The sequence below is a fragment of the Dermacentor albipictus genome, chromosome 7, assembly GCF_038994185.2.
Source record: "Dermacentor albipictus isolate Rhodes 1998 colony chromosome 7, USDA_Dalb.pri_finalv2, whole genome shotgun sequence".
Lineage (NCBI taxonomy): Eukaryota > Metazoa > Arthropoda > Arachnida > Ixodida > Ixodidae > Dermacentor > Dermacentor albipictus.
This window is the reverse complement of record NC_091827.1, coordinates 12,825,197-12,845,764: the sequence shown is the minus strand read 5'-3', so window position 1 is coordinate 12,845,764 and position 20,568 is coordinate 12,825,197. Positions and strand designations below refer to the sequence as shown.

The window sequence follows — 20,568 nt, the reverse complement described above, 5'->3', positions numbered from 1 at the left end:
CACTTTGAATATATTACTCCATTTATTTATCCTCTTTTCACTGGATCACATAAAATAAATAAAATGAAAAGCATGTCTAATACATTAGAGAATATTCCGGCATAAAATTCTGGCACACTGGCACACATGAACACTCAAATACGCAATCGAAATACATGAAACATTTGATAGGTTACGTGAGTACACCCGGTGCAGTATAAAAATCTGCAAAGTGCATAAAGTGCATACTCATCACTGTAAAAGTGCACAAAACAAAAATTTTATATCTGACGCTGCAACAAAAAGTTGTGCGACACTTCAGTACATGATACATAAAAATTCATTGAATTGTATAAGGAGCACGTCGCTTTATAGGCGAAATTAAAATAGTAAATTGAAACAAGCACAATATGCGTGGAAGTATAAATTATGTGGTAAAAGGAAAATATAACAACAATTAAAATAAAATTAAAACTTAACAATAGGCTCCTCTTTCGAAGGCCTGCCAAGCATTGTATCCTCGCTGCAGTTCAGTAATGACACCATAATGGACAGTGGTTCTTGCTACCTTGCTCAAAGAAATGAGCCAGAGGACGGCACAATGCTTTATCAAAAACTACTTGGAATCTCTGTTAACAGCAATACACTACTACCTGCATAGACGTTGAAGCAGTCGTTAAAGCATGGAATATGAACAACACCATACAAGGGATTTGTCCTTATACACAATCTAAATGGTATTACCGTGTATATGCAACAAACATTCTGCACAATATGCGGTCTGGCTTTTAATGGCAGCTGCAAGTGACGGCAAGTTCTAAAAAATGGTGCGAAGTTCTGCGGTTTGGCTGTGGATGTTCAGAAATGAACGTCCTTGATATATATATGTCATGGCTTGGAAGTTATCATATGACACTATGCTCTGGCAGCAGAGCTTGTGCATATAGCTGAAGTTTTCACATCTGTGGTGTGATGCCACTTCTAGTGCTTTTAAGCCTTTCCACTGCCCGACTCTTCTAGCGTTTGTTTTGGAATTGTAGTGTGAGATAAGTGAGATCTGTTGGTTGATCAGTGCAGCACAGAAGGAAAACCTTCGTTAACAAAACGCCAGACACCTTTTGGCCATTCCTGTGCTTGCACCCATGCATCCATTGCCATATGGGATATGTTAAATTCTGCAAGTTTGCTTCCCCACACAAGTTGGGTGGATGTCGCCCTAGAGGTGGAAATGAAGCTGGAGCGCATGAGCTGGTGCCGCTGTTCTTGCCGCCATCTTCCGCTTACTACCTCCTCGTTGTTTGCTAGCCTATCATCGTTTCAATGGTGCAATGGGTGGGACGTTGGCCGTTCTGTGTGGGGCAATTTAATCGTGTGGAAAAGCCTACATGCAGTATTTCACCTATATCCCCTAATGTGTAGGCCTGAGGTGAGACTACTCTCATTATTACTAACTGTAATCTCTTGTAAGCCAAAACTTGAAATATCCTGTTGCCTACAGGTGCAAAAAAAAAAATTGAAGGACACTTAAGCTTCGCCTTAAAGAGTGGAACGCGACAGCGTTCCCGTCGACCCGCAAAGGGGTGTAAGACAATGGGCTACGGCGCAGCGACTACGCGCCCCGCATCGGACGCGGGGAGCGTCGAGCAACGCAGCGTTCGGCGCGGCAACGAAATGTGCGCCTGAGCAAGCGACGCACGCCTGAGCCTTAGAAACAGCTCGTTTGTAAGGCAACACCGCATTCACTAGAGACGCTTTTGTACCGCTTTGAAGCATCGAACTCGTGGCTCAGTGGTAGCGTCTCCGTCTCACACTCGGGAGATCCTGGTTCGATTCCCACCCAGCCCATCTTGCAAGTTGTTTTTTATTCATCAAGTGCCTGCTGGGATTTATCGCTCACGGCCAACGCCGCCGACGCCAACACCGACGACACCGCCTTTTCTGCGACACGAGCTCCTTAACGCTGTCGCGTTAAAAAAAAAATCTAGGAAGATAGTAGTGAAACACAGGGGCTCGCACAGCAACCTATCCATCACTCATCAGGGTTATCGCAATACCTCGGTCACCAAATATGCACTTTATGCTTGAAGGCAAAAGAAATGGCATGTAAATGGTTGCAAAGGTCCACTGCTAGAAAGTGCTACAGTGTAGCATGTACGCTCTACAAGTCGGTGTATTGCACCTTGCAAAAGACTGCTCTAGATGTTTCTGAGCAAGCTGCTTTGGGTGCATGGGCCTTAATTACTATGAAAAGCCCTCGAATATTTCTGAACGATACAGCCATATACAGCATATCCTGCTTGCACTGTACACAGCTTTGAATGAACTCAGTGTAACCGGTACAGTGGCATTGGTATGACACTGATTGCAAACATCCAGCTGCAGTGCAGCAGCCATGAAAGTGGTGATGTTCGTGCAGTGGCGCCATCTTTGTCAAAGGCCAAGTAGTAGACGTCACCTTGACCACAGCCAGAGTGTTTCGCATTGCAATCGATGGGCTCCAGCTCCTGGTTAAGGCAGAATCGAATCTCGGCCAAGACGGGTGCGGAGTAGTTCTGCAGCAAATTGCACACATAGGAAACAATATGTACAAAGGAAATGAAGGCTTGCCTTCGGAAACATAACTGTAAATGTGGAACATCCAGTTAAATTGGGATATGCAATGTGGAATGCGACTGCAAGGTTAGGTACGGTTGGCTTGTGGCCCCTGTGCTAGCTATGTCATGAAGAATATCATGTCTGAGCCTCTCGGTGTACAAATACTCAGTAGACCAAGATCCCTCACCCCCTTTTCACCACCTCAGTTGCCTCACAGTTGCTCCATATTAACTATTTGCAAAGCAGTCGAAGCTCCTTAAACAGCCGCTTTTGAATTAAAGCTAGATCTTAGTCAAATGTAAAGAAAAACTAAGCTTGCGTAACTCTAGGGCCTTAGGTTAATGCACGTGGCCACTTTGGCCACAGGATATCAAACGCAAGGTAAACGCCCCAATCGTACGTGGCCTGCATTTTCACAATTTTATAAAGAGAGAGAGAAAAAAAAAAGGCAAGTGGGGGGGGGGATTTGCAACGGGCTTATGATCTTTCTAGTAGAAGCCACATTGTTAAACTTCTTTTTGTAATTTTAACTGAGGTCAGCCCAGCAAATCGGAAAGAAAAAGAGAATGGAAGCTGACAAAAGCTTTATACCAATGCCTCTTGTCTGAACCACGCAAACTACGAAGGGCACCCAAACCTGATAAATGACGCAAAAATCGCGCTATCTTTGCAAGTTGTAAAATCGAAACTAGCGCGACGATATCTTAAAATGCGCCTGGCAACACTGAAGTTCATTTCTTCCCTCCATTTCGCCACCCCCTCCCCAGTTTGTAAAGGTGCTCTGTGGCCTCCCCGCCTTTCTTTTTATCTATACGATCGGCGGGTAGTTTCAAATTTCTGCAAGGCAGCCAGTGTTTACATGACTGCTGTTTGCGGCAACGACCGACGTACGGTAGGAACGCGGACGCGTTTGTTTACAACGCCGAGGAAATGATTCACGCCGGGGAAGCGGCGGGGGTGGGGGTGGAATCAGGTGATCGAACTGCTTGCCGCCTCATCGCAGCACTGGGGCTCGCGAGGTCGTGTCGCAGAGCGCAGACTCGTGACATAGCTCAGTCGAAAGAAAAAGAAAAAAGGTGCGAGGGCCAGTTCAACGATGGGCGTCACTCGCGCCGTCAGCATCGCGTGCATGGATGAGTGTGCGACGATTTTGATTACCGTCTGCCACCCGACGAGCTGTCGAAGCACACCGCACACTACAACAACGCGTGCAAGCGGAAACCCCCGATGTCTGCAGGTGAAGTATCGTTTTACGTTTCTGCAGTGTCGGCTGTTGCTTGTTTGCACCGAGCGTGAATCTCGGGAAGCTTTTACCGGTGCGAAACAGAAGAACGGGTTCGCCCGTGCGCAACTGCATGGATGTCCGGAAGCTGAACGAAATTTTTGAAACTCGCGCCCGCTACACACAGCTCTCGGCAGAGTTCTAACTGGTGTGGTAGAAGCACGGCGTAAAAATAATTTTTCTTGCATCGTGGGTAGAAGTATGCTGCATAGCGAACGCAACGGCGCGCATTAGAATTGGGTAAATACAGTAATCGGACATCGGTGGGCTACCGTTACTGCTTGAAAATCTTCCTAGGACAGGGCGAAAATAGGCATTTTCGACGTGACTTTTTTCCTTTTTTTTTCATGTCTGTTCGTTTACCCCTAAGTTCCTCTGAGACATGCAGCCACTAAAGGGATTACTATTGAGCTCATCGTAGGGGTCAGGCGAGTGCAGGATGACTGGTCAAGTTGGTATTATTCAGTGAATGCCAATATTAGGGTTGAAATAACGAAAATTAAGTTCCATAGATATGCATGGGCGCCGGCCCGAACCTTTGGTAAGGATCGAATTAACGGTCAAACTAAGCTCAGCCATTCAAATGAACAGGGCTTCCATCTGTGAAAAGTAAAATTTAATAAGAAATGCAGAAAGCTGGGACAAGGGGGGCAGGCAAATGAAGTCACTGATCCACTCAGCTCCTTAAACAAATTTTTTTTGAGTGCCTGGATCGAAGATGACAGGAATATTGCACTTATTCCTGATGAGCTACATATGTTTACTATACGGAAGATACCGCAAGACGTAATCTTGATGGGAGACATGAGTGTTATCGAGCTAGAAGAAAGTGCAAGCGTTGTCAAAATGAACACTTGTGTCATGGCATAAGACTTAGTTAGTTGGAGAAAGAAGTGGAAAAAATAAAGCATTTATGAGACGTCTGCTTGCGATTAAGGAAGACAGTCACCCACATAACAAAAATCGTCAAATCAAGTTCACTGACAGTTGACAATGTCATCTTTGTCAGTGCGCAATATTGTAACAAAATCAACGGCTTACCCTGTTTGAGTAGCACACAAAATTAGCTGCTTCTTTGATATCATCGTGCAGAGCGTCTTTAATTGTTTGTAGCTGCGAGCAAAACACAAGAAAGGGGGTTAAAATATTTACAAGTTTGCTCAGAATCTCATGGGCATACAAAGTAGTATTCAACACAACCACCTTACCTGGTATGTTTTTTGAGACGTTGGCACTACACCACTGTTCAGTAGGTACCTGGAACAGACAGTGACATATTGATATAAGCTCAATTTATAAGGCTCAAGACTTGCAAAGCAATTTCCATTATTGTTTTTATTTCAGTGGCTTGCCAATGCTCTCTTCACTTCATTTAACTTCTGCAACAACGGATGATTAACACTTTTCTTGAAGAAATTCGTACTGCCAGTGCTAAGGTGCACCCCGTTGGCTTCCTTGATGTCTCAATTAATTATATGATGTCCTTCAAACTCTGTTTAACTGCTGTATTCATGGTGGGTGCAGTAAATTGCTTCCTGTTCCAGAAAAATTGTCACAATTCTTCATTTTGAGTATAAGAATATGATTGTTGTAGTTTATAGCACTCAGGACCAGTAAAATTAGGCAGAGAAAGCGCTCATTCAGTCAAAACAGGATGTTTTCACCAAAATTGAAAGTGAGAATTGAGCAACAATGATGGTTGCACAGATAGCATGAATAGCAGGCTGCAGGTATGGGCTACCTAACCTTCGTTCGTACCGGTTTAGCCATCTACTGGATTTACTTGTGATGTGCACATACATAAAAAAAGTTAACTAAAATGTTATCTATGCATTAGATCAAAGTGTGAACTAATACTGGCAGTGGCATTAAAAATTTGTTGCTCAATCCTATACATACAAAGCTACCGAGGCATTTACAGCTGCAGTATACGTTGCTGCAGCTGTAATTACATTGGTAGCTTTGTGCCCACTCTAAGTTCTTTAGGCTACCATGGTCTGCAATGCGTTTAGGAAATGTAGTATCTGAAATGCCGTGGGGGACACTGAATGTAAGATGCTTTGGGGAGTTGAACCTCTGACAGTGATAAGTGATGCCCTGTGCAGTGTAGCTGGGAGACAACAAAATTCATTAGAACAAATCGGCATTATTCTCTTTTTACTTAACCATCTGAAAAATAAATTTAAAAAGGCGTACGGTCGATCAAGAACACTGCATTTATCATTTCTGGCCGTCCAAATTGGGGGTGCATTACAATCAAGGGCACGTTAGCATCGAGTAAACATGTATGTTCCAAACAGTACTGGACACACTTTTATTGTATTTTCATGGAAAAATAAAGAATTTGAATTTGAAAAAAAAAAAAAAGGCCTGCCTCTCCACGTGCCAGTGTGAATGTTTACTGCAAGCGCGATATGCATGAGGCACGAGTGCTGCCCCAAATTTAAAAGAAGTGAGAAAAAAAAACAGAGAAACTAGGAGCGCTGCTGTGCGTAAGCTTCAGCTAGCCATCTTTTTGACTGCTTTTTACTCTAAGCAAAACTGCAAAAGAAAACATTTTTTTTTTCGGCTGAAACTTTAGCAAACGGCTGTGCTGGCAGTGAACGAGCGTTTTCGCATGAAACTCACTCGGTAATATTGTACTGCAGATATAGGCTCAGTGTTGAGTTGAAGAAGTTGTAAAGTCCATCCAACTGGGGCACAACGGTGGCACACGTGCCATGCTTTTGCCATTCATGCTTCCTGCAAGAAAAAGGGAGGAGAAAGAGAGAACAGACACGGATAAGATGGGGCATTAGCTTGCTGCCACTGCACTGACCGAAACAGAGCTAATGGCTAAAGGATTTCGTTGTGCAAAAAATAGCTCAAAGGAAATGAATGACATAATTGATATGTCTACACTGAGTTGCCTCACCTTGCTTCATTAAATGGACAATAAAGAAAACAAACAATAAATCAGTTTAAATTGATAAATTGTACCTTCAGAACTTGATTTTTGTCAATTTTGTGTTAATACGTTGATTATGAGAAGAGAAAGTGAAGGTCAAAGTGTAATTTTTTGAACTTTGTGCTGGCACATCGGTGTAATGGGTTTTAAAGTATTTTTCTATGTTTTGGCTGTTGCAGGTGCAGTAAAAGTTCGTAAAACTTGCCAAGCTCATTCAGAATACCATGTAGTGTGCCTATACAGATAGAAAATTAGCTAGGCCCGAGCGAACAGTGTCGAAATCCATGATGTCGCAGCAAACTAGTGTGGTAGCTTCAAGGCGACGGTGCCACTAGTCTTTAGTTTTTTCTAGCCTCACCAAGCCTTGTATCACGGTAATAGGTATTTTTTCGGTATTGTGCAAGGATAAATTACTCATACAGCACAAATAACTTTTTCTATTTAGATCATCCAGTCAAAATGGATATTAAAAAAAATATGACCAATGTTGTCTGCCGGTTAATACCCGGAATGCTGCTGGGAAAAATTTAACTTAAGCATGCTGAGAAGATGCTTGCTTGATATTTTTCAAAGCATGTGCAAGTTTTTCCTAAAGCACTGTACTTGTGATCTTAAATATTTAATATTTCTGTAGAACTGGCGATAATGTGAAATCATGTCATTCAGAAACGTGGTGTTTTATATGAACCAAGTGAAAACTGCAATTAAATCAGCTTTTAAGTGAAATAAATGTTTGGTAAACAGCCATAAATAAAATAGCACAATTAGCGGCTTTCTTGTGCCCTCCATCAAAGGTCTCATAAATGATTGAAAATTACAAAGGAGTGCAAACTACTGATGATTGCATAAATTTAGTCTCATAGTTTTGTTATAGCGAAATGTTAGATGTATTTATTTTTCCAAACAAACAAGCAATTTCTTACAAAATTAATACTCACCAAAATACATTGTTGTTGGTACTGGTCAAAGATGGCCAATACAGGTCAAGCAGTGGTACCAGGGGCTGCAATTACAACGGATTATTGCAGGCACCAAGAATTAATAACACCATGCAAATGACAGCAGCACAGACAGACAAGCTCTAGAGGTAAAGGACAGGTGCTTATATGTGTAAAGTAGAAATATTGTGATCCTTGACTATGCAGTATACAAAAATGAATCAACTTTCCAGATTAACCTTGTAATGCCCAATGTATCATATAAGCTGCACTTGTTTTGGTTCATAAAAATTGTGACTTACACACAGGAAATGTCACGCAAGCCTATATCAGTTTGATATGCAGAAGAAAGCTTTAAGTTGTGCCAACAGTTCAGCTGTAGTGAGAAATCCATGCCAATAATGAATTACTGTAATAATTTGACTAAAATAAAATAAAATTGCAGTCTTCATGGCAGAAATAAAGGTAAACAAATGGTTCCAACTTTCCTCGATGTGGAACTATGTTTGAGCATTACAGGGTTAACCAGATTTTTAATGTGGCTTTCCATATTGTTGCTTCTCCGTGCAGACTGGATTTTGAAAGCATATTTTATTAGGCTTGCTGGCTCTGCATATGAGACTGGAATGTACATGTGCGTGACCTCATAAATAAGGTTAGCTTTGAGTAAGAACATGTGATGTCCATCCCATTTGTGCTTGTCTACACTACGCTTAATGAACAGATTCGATACAAGCAGACGAATCCTCACCGTGAGAACTGTCGCATTATAACGAAGTGTTTTGTTGCAAAACTCCGGACTTGAGGTGTTTGCAGAAGGCCTGCAATGCAGGGAGAAAATTATCATGGTATTATCATCATCACAAGGCAATAATTTGAGTTGCACGCTGTAGAGACATTACAGTAATCCAAATAATAGTGTTTTACGGTTTTGCACTATTGCTGCAAATTGCAGGCTAGTATTAATTGCATGAGTAGCTAATTATTGTGTCATCACTTCTACTCTTCAATAACTTCCAGTAAATTGCTGACAAATGCTCTTTAAATAATATTCATTGCACATGTAAATAGACTGTAGAAATGTCCAATTTTATGCTCTGTATTGCAGTAGATGCATGAAGAGTTCTTTAATGAATTCGTTATCAATTGGTCTTGACCTTGTAACGCATTATTCGAGATGTTTACACAGTTAAAAAAGAAAAAAGTGCCTTAAGGGAGCAAAAAACAGCCGAGTATAGCTAAAGTGATAATGCCCCTGAATATCACTCAGAACTATGAGATGACTTAGCAGGTGGGAAAATTGTGACTGAATACAGCAGACTGCTCAAGAAAACAGATGAAGATACACCATCCACACTTCAGCACAGTGGGACTCATGCACTGTATTAGTGGCTTCAGAACTAACATGCTGGGCACTACTGCCTTGGTAAGCCAGAGGGCACCACACTTCTGCAAATAGCATCGACATGAAGGGACAGCACCAATGAGTTCTGCAGGAAAATATTGTGAAAAAATAAAATAGAAAAAGTGCACTTCATGTTAGGTTTAAATGCCACAATCTTATTAATCAGTGGTTGACTACTGCTATTCATCCATTAGAAATGTGCCGTGAACCCTCATTAGGAGCTGGCTCCATAGTTTAACAATTGTGGCGGCATAATGTTTCATCGAACATTACCTAGAGAAAAATCTGATATCACTATGTGATTTTCCTAACAGGTGGTGTGCTGGCATGTCAATGCCGTGACACGGACATGCTAGACTTGCCTCAGACATGGCTTAGCCGAAAACATAATGTGGTCAAGGCTGACAAACAGACCTTTCTTAAAATGAAATCTATGTGAAATGTTTTGGTTCCCTCATACCATGTCTTTCAATAAAGTTCAAGCTCACATAGTACAACAAGTAAACAAAGGAAACAAGGACATACAATTAAAACTGATGTACAGTAGTGAATGGAGGCCTTGTCACCATCTCTCCAACTTTACTGGCCAACTGGTGCTGTTCAGGTTAGGTATAATTCTACAACCGAAGACAATTTCTTATGCTTTAATAAAAAGTGTTCTTAAACACAGCCAAAACACGTTATAAGGAATCACATCCAGCATGAAAATAACTTCGTTATACGCAATATTTGTTAGTGGAACCTCGTCGATACGTTCCCGTTACGTACGTTTTCCAGGCGCAGCAACGTTTGCAATGGAGAACACAAATATGACCCAACAGAATTGCGCTCGTTTCTAACCGGTTCACACGTTACCGGAATACTCCATATTCCGGCACAAACGTCCAGCACGTTGCCAAACTGCGATCGTACGTATGATATGTTTCGTGGCCGCCGGACCCCGTGTAAACAAGAAAATGGGCGAGGCACGCGTGATCTAGAACAGTATATAGCTGCCTGCCGCGGCAGCTTCGCCGCAGAATTCGCCCGCCCGTCTTGCGTAAAAAAGCTGGTGCGCACTCAGTTTCTAATTTCGGTACCAGCAAATCTTCTCCGGGGTCACCGCACGCAGCATTCACAGCTATCACCGCCAATCCTATTGCGATAAGTATCTTCGCCTATCTGTTTCACAGCGCGTGGTGCCATCGGAAGCGTCGCCTTAAAGGGACCCTAAAGGCAAATATTAAGTAAAGCTAAAGTGATAGATTAGTGCTTGAGAATCTCTAAGACGTCAATATAATCGCAAATAGAGCCTTAATAATTGTGAAATTGAGGTAAATGCAGCACGGCACATGATTAGACACTCTTCCGGGACATTCAAGTACTTACCCGATGACGAAAGCTCCTCAAATTCTGTCACTATAGTACTCAACCATTCGTTGCACAGAACATCCTTGTATTGTATTATAAGACGAAATAGATCATTGAAATCAAAATGTTCAATTGAATTAACATAATTAAGCTAATTACCTTTTAGTTAATTGCTTTACGCTATATATTTCAATCTACGCATTATAGCAGCTGAGTTCGCATGGCGTATCCACTTGGAACAAATTCTCTGCATAGCACTAATTCCGAGATATTAATTTTCAATGTTTCCGACGAAATTCACTGGCGTTCCAGTTACTTTTTAAGACACCGCTTAAGTAAATTAAGAAAAAAAAAGCACGGAAGTAACTGCAACACCAATTCATTTCGATGGACACTTTGAAAATTGCTGTCCAGAGAATTCGTTCCAAGTGGATACGCCGTGCGAACTAGGCGGCTATAATTCGTAGATTAACATGTGGCGTAAAGTAATTAACAAGTTAATTAGCGTAAGTACGTTATTTATCCAATTTAACATTTTGATTTCTCATAAAAGTAATGACCACCTTATCAAGCAATCTACATCAAGTGTTAAAATTGTGCTATCTAAAAAGTTGCAGCTAAAAAAAAAAAAATTCCGTGCCCTTCAGCTGCGCGAAGAAAGATGATCAGCGAAGCTGTGATTGTGAATCTGGGCGAACCTGGGTGGGTGGGCGAATCTGGGTGAATCTGGCCTTACTGGCGAACTGCACCTTCACCGTGGATCGGCCCGGCAATGCACTATCTTCGGGATCGGCCCACGTATGGGGAGTACTTAACGCCTACTTCACTTCCCCCGCGGTACGGCCCGGTATCGCACTATCTTCGGGATCGGTACACGCATTAAATATAGTTGGTACATGTCCACGGAGACATCCGCCAGAACCTAGTCATAAACAGAAAAAAAAATGGCTGTGGCTTAGCTAAGGTTAAGCCCAGGATGCGAAGCATACTAGCCTTTATTTTAGTTGTTGAACCACGGTTTAGCCTGGTGAACTGCTGTTGCTTGGCTATATTTGGTTCGGCTAGACGAAGAAACAACTCATGCGTTACTCTGCTTCGCCTTCAAGAGTGGAACGCGACAGCGTTCCCGTCGACCCGCCAAGGGGTGTAAGACAATGGGCTACGGCGCAGCGACTACGCGCCCCGCATTGGACGCGGTGAGCGTCGAGCAACGCAGCGTTCGGCGCGGCAATGAAATGTGCGCCTGAGCAAGCGACGCACGCCTGAGCCTTAGAAACAGCTCGTTTCTAAGGCAACACCGCATTCACTAGAGGCGCTTTTGCACCGCTTTGAAGCATCGTACTCGTGGCTCAGTGGTAGCGTCTCCGTCTCACACTCCGGAGACCCTGGTTCGATTCCCACCCAGCCCATCTTGCAAGAGTTGAGCCAAAGCCACCTAGAAAACCAGTCTCTGTAGCACGCCGCAACCTTCGCTTCTCATTCCAACGAGCAGCTCTGTCTCACGAGGCATCTCACCTCGTGAGTGTCTAGCAGAGGCAAGCGCAGCCGCTTATATACCGCCGCGAGCGACGGCGCGAGTTGGAGCCCCGTTTCTCCTCTGTCGTGACGTCACGGTGTCGCATAGTATTGAAGGCGACACCGCCGCGTCTGAGGAGCTGGGTTGAGCTCTCGTAATATGCTTCGCATAAAAAAGTCGTCCGTCTCACGTGAAAACGACGGCGCGCACACTTTCTTATTCTGGTACTAGCAAATCCCCGCCCGCGTCGTCGCGCAGCACACACACAGCTATCGCTATCGCAGCTATCGCCGCCACACCCACTGCGATAAGCGTATTCATCACCTATCTGTTTCACAGCGCGTGGTGCGTAGTGCCAGTGGTAGCGTACTGCACGCTTTTATTAGTAGGCGATAATACAATCGCGCCGCCGTTCCCTGCTGCAGGCGGCGCGATGTGGGCATCACGTTCCCCTTCGGCGTCGCCTGCGAGCTCAATTTCGTTTCGATTTCCCGTCGCCCTCTTGAAACACCATGAAACAGGAAAACAACAAAACGCGTCTGGGGTCGCCGAGCACCACCAGCTCGACGCGTGTCGACGTCTCATGCCGCAAAAATATGCGCGACGCTTCGCATCACGTAGAGGTCAACAATATTATTCGAGTCAATTTTTTATTTACTTCCGATCGTACGTTTTCCCGGTTAGTACGTTTTTCTAGCATTTTCCTTCCCAAAATGTATGAACGAGGTTCTACTGTATTCATTGCTAGCTGACATTGGTGAGAAAATTTGCTTTACTTCATTACATCTGGGATCGTTATATTGAGGTTAAATTGTATTAATACAGAAAGAAAAGATTTGACATGTTACTTGATCATTGTGACAGATGGAATGCCATTTGCCAGATGCACTTTCATGGTGTGTTGGCTCTTTGGGAAAGATGCTAATCCGAAGCCAGCACATCCCAACATTCCCATGCACACAGCAGCACTCTGGTGTCATTTCCATTGGTGTATGTATAGGAAACCATGGGTGGCACCAATTTATTAAATCAACATAAATTTTTCAGTGACAAGAATTCTGTTGTCAGTAAAGAGGTGCTCTGGGAAATTTGGAGCACTACTCCATCACTTTAACTTGATGTAAGAGAAAGCCTTTTCAAAGGCCTAACTCAGTTTCCATGTCCAAATACATATGTAATGCAGGAATGATGTCATTTGACAACTACGGAACCGATCTGAATGAAATTTGTTGTATTTAAGAGAGAAAGCTCAACTTTACCGACTGCAGGAAGTAGAAACATTACAAATCCCTAACATCGCACAAGACAATAGGTATTGCAGTTCTGTAAACTTCATCTGAAGTGGACAAACTTCATATGCAAGTTTACAGCCTATGGTAAATTGTTACTATGCTTACAAGGGTTTTGTAAAGGTACTACTCACAACTTAAGGGTATATTTCAGAGCAATGGTACAATGCATCAGCGTTCTTTGCTTTAGACCTTATAGCATTCTTTATTGGTGAGTTAGTTGCAAACTTGACACTTGAGCTTTTTAATAACTTTTCAATTTCAATAATTTTTCTAAAATATCGGTAGCCTAAATAAAGAAAAACCCATTTCCTAAAGTCACCAGATCTTGATTTCTTTTAAATACAACAAACTTCAACAGCATCGGTGCAATGGTTGTCAAGAAACACTTTCTCCATTCCCATGTATTCAGGTAGGAGCGACCAAGCTAAGGCTTTCTTCTAAAGTATGCCTTTATTGCGAGAATTATGAAGATACTTACCAAAGTCCGTGTATAGTCCAAAAACTTCTTTTATTCTCCTTGACACACTGCATGGTGCACAGAACCAGAACAGGAAGTGAGGTCAGATAATATGGTTGGAATGTAGCAGGAACAGTGGTGTACCAACTATTTCTTGAGTGTGGGGGGGGGGAGGGGGCAAACCACAAACGATCTGATCCCCCCTTCTCTCTCTTATGTATACACATATATATAGCCTGTCAGTTATCTTATACTTAACAGACATAGACCTATTTATCAATCATACATGGTGAACCATGAGGGCCCGAAACATAATTCGAATTTGCATTTATTTCAACTATATAATATCTCATGATGATGCGGGGACAAAAGGCAATGGGCGCTTGACAGATGTCCCTGATCCTGCCCAGTAGCAACAGTACAGGGCACATAAAACATGCACACTTGCTACAAACTATTTAAATAATTAAACAAGGAAGTGTACTTGGTGTATAAGTGTACAGTATATTACTAGTTTATGTAATTGTATTGTCAGGGATATGCAATGAAGTACAATCAGCATAAAAAATTTGCAATATTCATAAGACAGCAGGTGTGAGCGACTTTGGAGAATTACAACCTCTAGCGAAGCTGCTGCTTTCGAACAGTTGCCATAAAAGTTCCAGTTTCCTGTAACTACATCACATATTTTAAAAAGTGAAATCAACATAGATTACTTTTAATCAAAAGAAAAGAATATAGCAGATCATGTGTGGGAATTTGGAGAATTACAGCCTAATTTCCAGCGAAGCTGTTTCTTTCGAACAGTTGCAATAAATGTTTCAGTTTACTGTAATTATATCATATACCTTAAACAGTTGTCCGTATATGGCTGTTCCATATGAAATCTTGCCCACGTGTAGTGCTTTAGAGCATTTATTGTTGGGAATTCTTAAAATGCCAGTAATTCGTCAACACACATTACTTCGCCATTACATTTTGTTCTCCCTCCGTCTATCTCCCTCCCCCCCCCCTCCCCCCTCAATTTCTGCTAGATTTGATATCAGTTGGGTCCACAGTTCTCCCAGGGCAGTGGGATAAATTCTGCTTTATTCGTAAAACGCCTTCATGAAGCACCAGATTGCTTGCATGCATAATTTATTGCAAATGCCATGATTAGTCCCCTGTCTTTGAAGTTTAATGAATACATTGTTGCGCCAAAAAAGGAAAAAAAAGAAGACTTGGGAAGGAAGAGTACGAAACGACAGATTGACTCTTCCTTCCCAAGTCTTTTTTTTCCTTTTTTGGCGCAACAATGTATTCATTAGATCCCTACCAACTCGCCCAGCAACAAGTTCTACTTTGAAGTTTACTAGACATATTGCCAATAACATGCCCTTTATTTTCACCAAATATAAGCAGTGTTTTGTTCAGTTCACTGGGGACATTGATGAAACTAACTAGGAACATCTTATGACATATGAAAGGGGGGGGGGGGATGACTGCTCAGTAATTATTTGTAACGCTTCTGACTGGACCAAGAACGTAAAAATTTTGTTGCACATTGCACTTACCATGACTCTCGTCCCCTTTCCACAAAATATAATCCTGCTGTAACCTGCAGCTATGTCAGGGAGCTGGGACGCGTAGCTGGTAGGAGCCATGTCACATGCTCTAACATTTGAACAACATATTTTTGAAAAAAGCTGCATCTCATCCAACTGTATTTAACTTTGCACAGAGTTTCCATAGCGTACAACCAATTTTCGCTAAATTTGGTCTTGGTGGCTTCTATAGTTCTGCCAGGAGAGAGGGGTAAATTCTGCCTTGCTCGTTACACGCTCGTAACTCTAGAGGACTCACATACATTAATTTATTGCGAAAGCCCCAATTACCTATCTATTTTGAACTTTACCCACACACAACCCATTGCCTTGTCCTTCAGTCACAAAATGTAATGAAGCTACCTCCTCTAGTTCAGTGAGGACACAAGGTGAACTTAACATTGACCCTTTTTGCGGCGATCCCGTGGGCGCTGCCCATGTTTGATCATGTGGTGACATGTCCATTGCTTTCCACAACTGCCTCCATTGCTTCCGTGTTTCAATGGATGTGTATGATGCTGGTGCAGCTTAGCAAACCTGTTGCGGGAGATTTTGTAGATGATGACTGAGTGAACAACACAAAGCTTTGGCCACAGCTTGAGAGACTATGCAAAAGTGCTTTAGGAGCTGATTAAGCTATGTCCAAACAGTGTGAGCAGCGTACATGGTGCTTGTTCTAAAAGTGGGGCTAAATATGTACTCCAAGCTATCCAAACTTTCTGCTCATGAATTGAATCAGGATTAGTGTGTTTTGATCTTCATTCTTTGTTTTGCAATATTTGAAGCAGCAGCTTGTCATGTTCCCAACTCAGTAAAGTTCCTTGGTGCAGTCACTATCTAATTATTTTCTGTCTAATTGCTTACAAGTGTGCTCAGTTCTAATAGATTTGTTCTTACCGCACACGAGGCATGAAACGTAGCTGTTTTGTATATTGTAATACCTTGTAGCAAAGATCGCTAGTAATCGCTAGTAATGTGCTCACTCTTGGGGACTGTCATGAAACATTCAGCTTTTGTGTGTTTGTGCGCCATTGATGTAGACTGTCATTTATTGGCGTTTTGCCACCAAAATTAACCAAAACTGGGGATCAAACCCTCTACCTTTGGTGGGAGCTGAACCCATGACCTTTGGTGTTAGTTATGGGAAAATGAATTAAGGCACAGTTCATTAAGATATAGTTAATTACGGCACTCGAACCCTCGAACTTCAGTAGGAGTGGAACCCACAACCTTGGGTGTTAAATATGATGAAGTTAATTCTGGCACCATTAATTAATGTTGGGTTAATTAAGACACTCAACCTTTGGTGGGAGTCATACCCACAACCATTTTTGTTAATTAGGGCACAATTAATTAAGGTATAGTGAATTAAGGCACTCGAACCCCTGCCCCTTGGTGGGAGAAAACAATAGGAGGTAACAACACATTTAAATGTTTTGTTACCTGTAAGAATGTAAAGTAATTTAATTAATGTCTTGTGAGCACACAGGCTTTCACCTTCATCCTGTTTAGCGTATAATGTGACTGTCAACTTTTCCTGACATGCTGGCGATAGAGTGGGCATAAGTTTCCATGCCAGTTTAGGTAGATGTGTGTAGATACTGTGCGTGAAACTTATTATGACAGGAAGCGGTGCTACTCTCTTGTCATTATTTAACGAGTAGTACTCACTCTTGCCTACAATTCTGGGCTGAAGCTCATTCTTTGAAGGTTAGCAATAGAACGCTGGCGGATGAGCAAATTTCTGTATCCCCAAGAAAAGCTGTACATCTCGAAGTACCAGTAACACGTACGGACAGTTGCAGCAGCGGTCCATGAACTTGGCCACAGATTCATTCCATTCCTTATTATGCCAGTCACTATTTTTGCAACCAACTACTGCACACCTCTTCAATGCACATGATTCAATCTAGCGTGAGTGGAGCACAGTGCATCAGCGAAAACTCAGTTTCATTTCCGACAGCTGATGGCATAGAAGCAAGGTAGAAGTGGTAATGGTTTCGTATTCGTGCCCTGTCGCTGAGGCCACGTGTGGTGCGCTGGCACAAGTGCCATCTCGTTTATCTAGAACAAATTGCTTCGCGAAAAGGGTCATCAAGCTTGGAAACCTAGCTAATAACAGCAGTGTGATACATTTGAATGTTTGATTACAATTATTTAAGGCAGCATTCGGTCAACACGCATTTATCATCACGTATAAATGTGGCGTATTGCCCCCTATGTTAAAAAAATTTGACCTCTTGTAGTTGTCATTATGCCAGCTAAGTTTTACACCGCTCGTGAAACAGGCTAATAACACTATGAACAGCTTACATGCGTATTCTATTGGAAAAAGAGCATTTCACCCACTCATTTAGAACATTGCCTACACATTGCCCATACCATGCCCTAAGTTTCCCTAGATATAAACAATATTTTCTTGTTTAGCTCATTGAGGACAATGAAGAAACAAACTATGCATCTTGTATAATGCACAAAAACACATGGAAAAACAAGGGTTTAGTAATTATATATGACACTTGAATTAAAAACAGGAAAGTGAAAGTTTCGCAATTCATTGCGCTTACAATTTTCTGTATTTTCACGGAATTTCAAGTTCGTATCTAGTGCTATTGTTTTAGGAGTCTGGGAAATAAGTCAATTAGCAGCAGCATGACACCCTGGAATGCTTCCATGAGTAACTTTCTGCAACAGCCATATTGAACCTACGCAGAATAAACATTTATCGCTCATCGCTTGGAACATTGCTTCCTATTGATGATCCTAATTTTGATGTTGATAAGATAATAAGACTGCCATGCTTTGTAGGGTACCTCTGGATGGAGATTCAGTAGTTCCTGCATTTGATAGTCCAATGATTTCATGCTGTAAGGTAAACCACTCATTTGGTGCGGCTGATTATAAATATCTGGACTTCCCCTCACACGCAGGTTAAATATAGCAAGCTGACTGTGTTTCAAATACAGATTTAGTGGTCCAGAAAGATTGAGTATGTTACAAGTAGCATAAGCAGACATTTGTTAGATTGGGAACTGCCCAGAGCCAGGCCTTCTGCGTAGCAGAGCCTGTATGGCGAACCCCATGCGTTGTCTGCCACAGCACGTCCCAAGGGGGCGCAAAAGACAATTCTCGTCGCCCAAGCATGGTATACATAGCAAAGAAAGCATTACTTACGTTGCATGGCTATTAAAAAAGGAAATTTAGCTTCAGCTATAGTTTTGTTGGGCTTTCCAGCGTGCAGCCAAAAGTGCCCGCTTTCAGAAGTAAGGCGGGGGGGGGGGCATATGACATATTTATCCCCCCCCCCATGCGAACACGCTTATGAGCAGGAAGGCTTTTTTATCTAGGCAGCGATAAACTATTTGAGCATTTGTGGTGCAAATATTGCTCATTTGCTGCTTAGAAGGTGTTCCTCCTTAATGAAACTCACTTTAGGATATGTTGCAACTGTAGTAACACTTATCACCTCACTGTCAATATCATAGTCATGTAAGCTTGGGGGTTTGTCCAGATAATCAGCCCAGTGTCACTTTGATATGTCATTGTGAACTGAAAGCAGATATGTTTAGTGACTGTGCCCCGCTGTATCGGAATCAAGTTTATTAATGTGCTGTAAACTTGCATGATAGTGATATACAGGAGGCGATCGAGAAGTCAGACTGTAATGGGACCTCCTTCGCAAGGCCTACGTAAGAGAGTACAGCCGTAATAAGTAATACGAAATAAATAAATAAATAAGACTGTAGTGGGCACAAAGTATAGAAGTTCTGACAAGTGTGAAGTAATGACATTGAAGTATTTTAAGGCAGGTAAAGAGCACTAAAAACTTACGTTGTTTCTTGTTTTATATTGTCTAAGCGTTGTTCTCTACGTGGGCGTGTGTTTTTATCAGAGTGCATGGCTTGGGCATTGCATCAATGGGCAATGATGAGAGTCAGATATCTAGATGTGAAATGTTTTCTGATGCAGGCACTGCAGTTATGAATGGTGAATGCTTATACACAAGGTTTTCTTGCACAATAAATTCAGTTGGAAGTAGTACTCTCTATTTATTCATAATGCCTTACAGGCCCACTGAAGAGCATCGAGTAAGGGGGGGTAACAGTTTGTACAGAACAGAAAAATGTTACCATCAAATAAAAAGGAACAGAACAAAGGTTACAAACAGTATCATGGAACATCATTATACAGTGTTATAAAACAGCTTATTCAGGTTATCATGAAAAGTTTCGCTGTTTCACATTGATGCGACGTGGTCTAGAATCTGTTCCAATGTGCAATAGCGCGCAAGGCAGTGATGACGAGTTAAGTGCCTGCGTTTGATCAAGTACACACATGGAACAGAGCATGTTGTCAAGGCACAGCTGCATGAATTGGCAGACTGTGAGATCTATTGACATAAACGTACCTGTGAAAGGGAGAGCAGAGCAATGTTGCAACCAGTTTCTAATGACTTTTTTTTTTATTTGGGTAATGCAAGGAACATGGTTGTACGAGGGTTGATCCAAAAGTAAGGTTCCCATCAATTTTAGAAATAGACAGCATTGTTTATTCTCATGGAAATTTACATCATTGGAATGATGAAACTTTGCTCCATTTTTCTACATAATCGCCATCTTTTTCTATGCATGTTTGTAGACTGTGCTCCAATTTCTGTATCCCAATGTCGTAGAACTCCACCGCTAACCCATTGAGGAAGCGTTTCACCTATTGACTTCATCGTTGCTCCGGAAGCGTTGGCCACTCAAATGTTCCTTTAACTTGGGGAACAAGTGAAAATCGTTAGGCACGAGGTCTGGGTTGTATGGTGGGTGGGGCATGACAGTCGACCCAAATTTGTCAAAAGTTCCTGGGTTTGATGGGAGACGTCGGGTCGGGCGTTGTCGAGAAGCAGCGTTACACCAGCTGCCAGTCGTCCTCGCCAGCGGTTCTGGATAGCTTGCCTGAGTTTTCTTAGTGTTGCACAATAACTGTCCGAGTTGATTGTTGTCCCACTTTCCATGAAACTGATCAGCAGTATCCCCTTACGATACCAAAATACACTGGCCATGACTTTGCCAGCAGAAGGAGTTTGTTTGCACTTCTTTGCCACTGGTGAATCTGGATGTTGCTACTGTTTGGATTTTTGTTTCGTTTTGGGAGTGAAATGAAACACCCGTTTCCTCTCCTGTAACAATGGAGTCCAACAATCCTTCCTTACCTTCTTGACACTTTTGAAGAAACT

At 42.2% G+C, this 20,568-nt stretch overlaps 1 protein-coding gene across 1 annotated transcript in view; it reads right to left on the bottom strand.

Moving 5' to 3' along the window:
- LOC139047686 (ribonuclease Oy-like) overlaps positions 1-20,568 on the bottom strand; it is a 29,016-nt gene continuing 8,448 nt past the window's right edge. The window contains exons 3-9 of the mRNA XM_070521616.1: positions 13,783-13,829; positions 8,493-8,562; positions 7,742-7,806; positions 6,485-6,598; positions 5,065-5,113; positions 4,898-4,969; positions 1-2,531 (exon numbers count right to left, since the gene is read on the bottom strand). Coding sequence (XP_070377717.1) covers positions 2,304-2,531; positions 4,898-4,969; positions 5,065-5,113; positions 6,485-6,598; positions 7,742-7,806; positions 8,493-8,562; positions 13,783-13,829 — 645 coding nt within the window. The 3' untranslated portion in view covers positions 1-2,303. The remainder of the gene's footprint in view (positions 2,532-4,897; positions 4,970-5,064; positions 5,114-6,484; positions 6,599-7,741; positions 7,807-8,492; positions 8,563-13,782; positions 13,830-20,568) is intronic.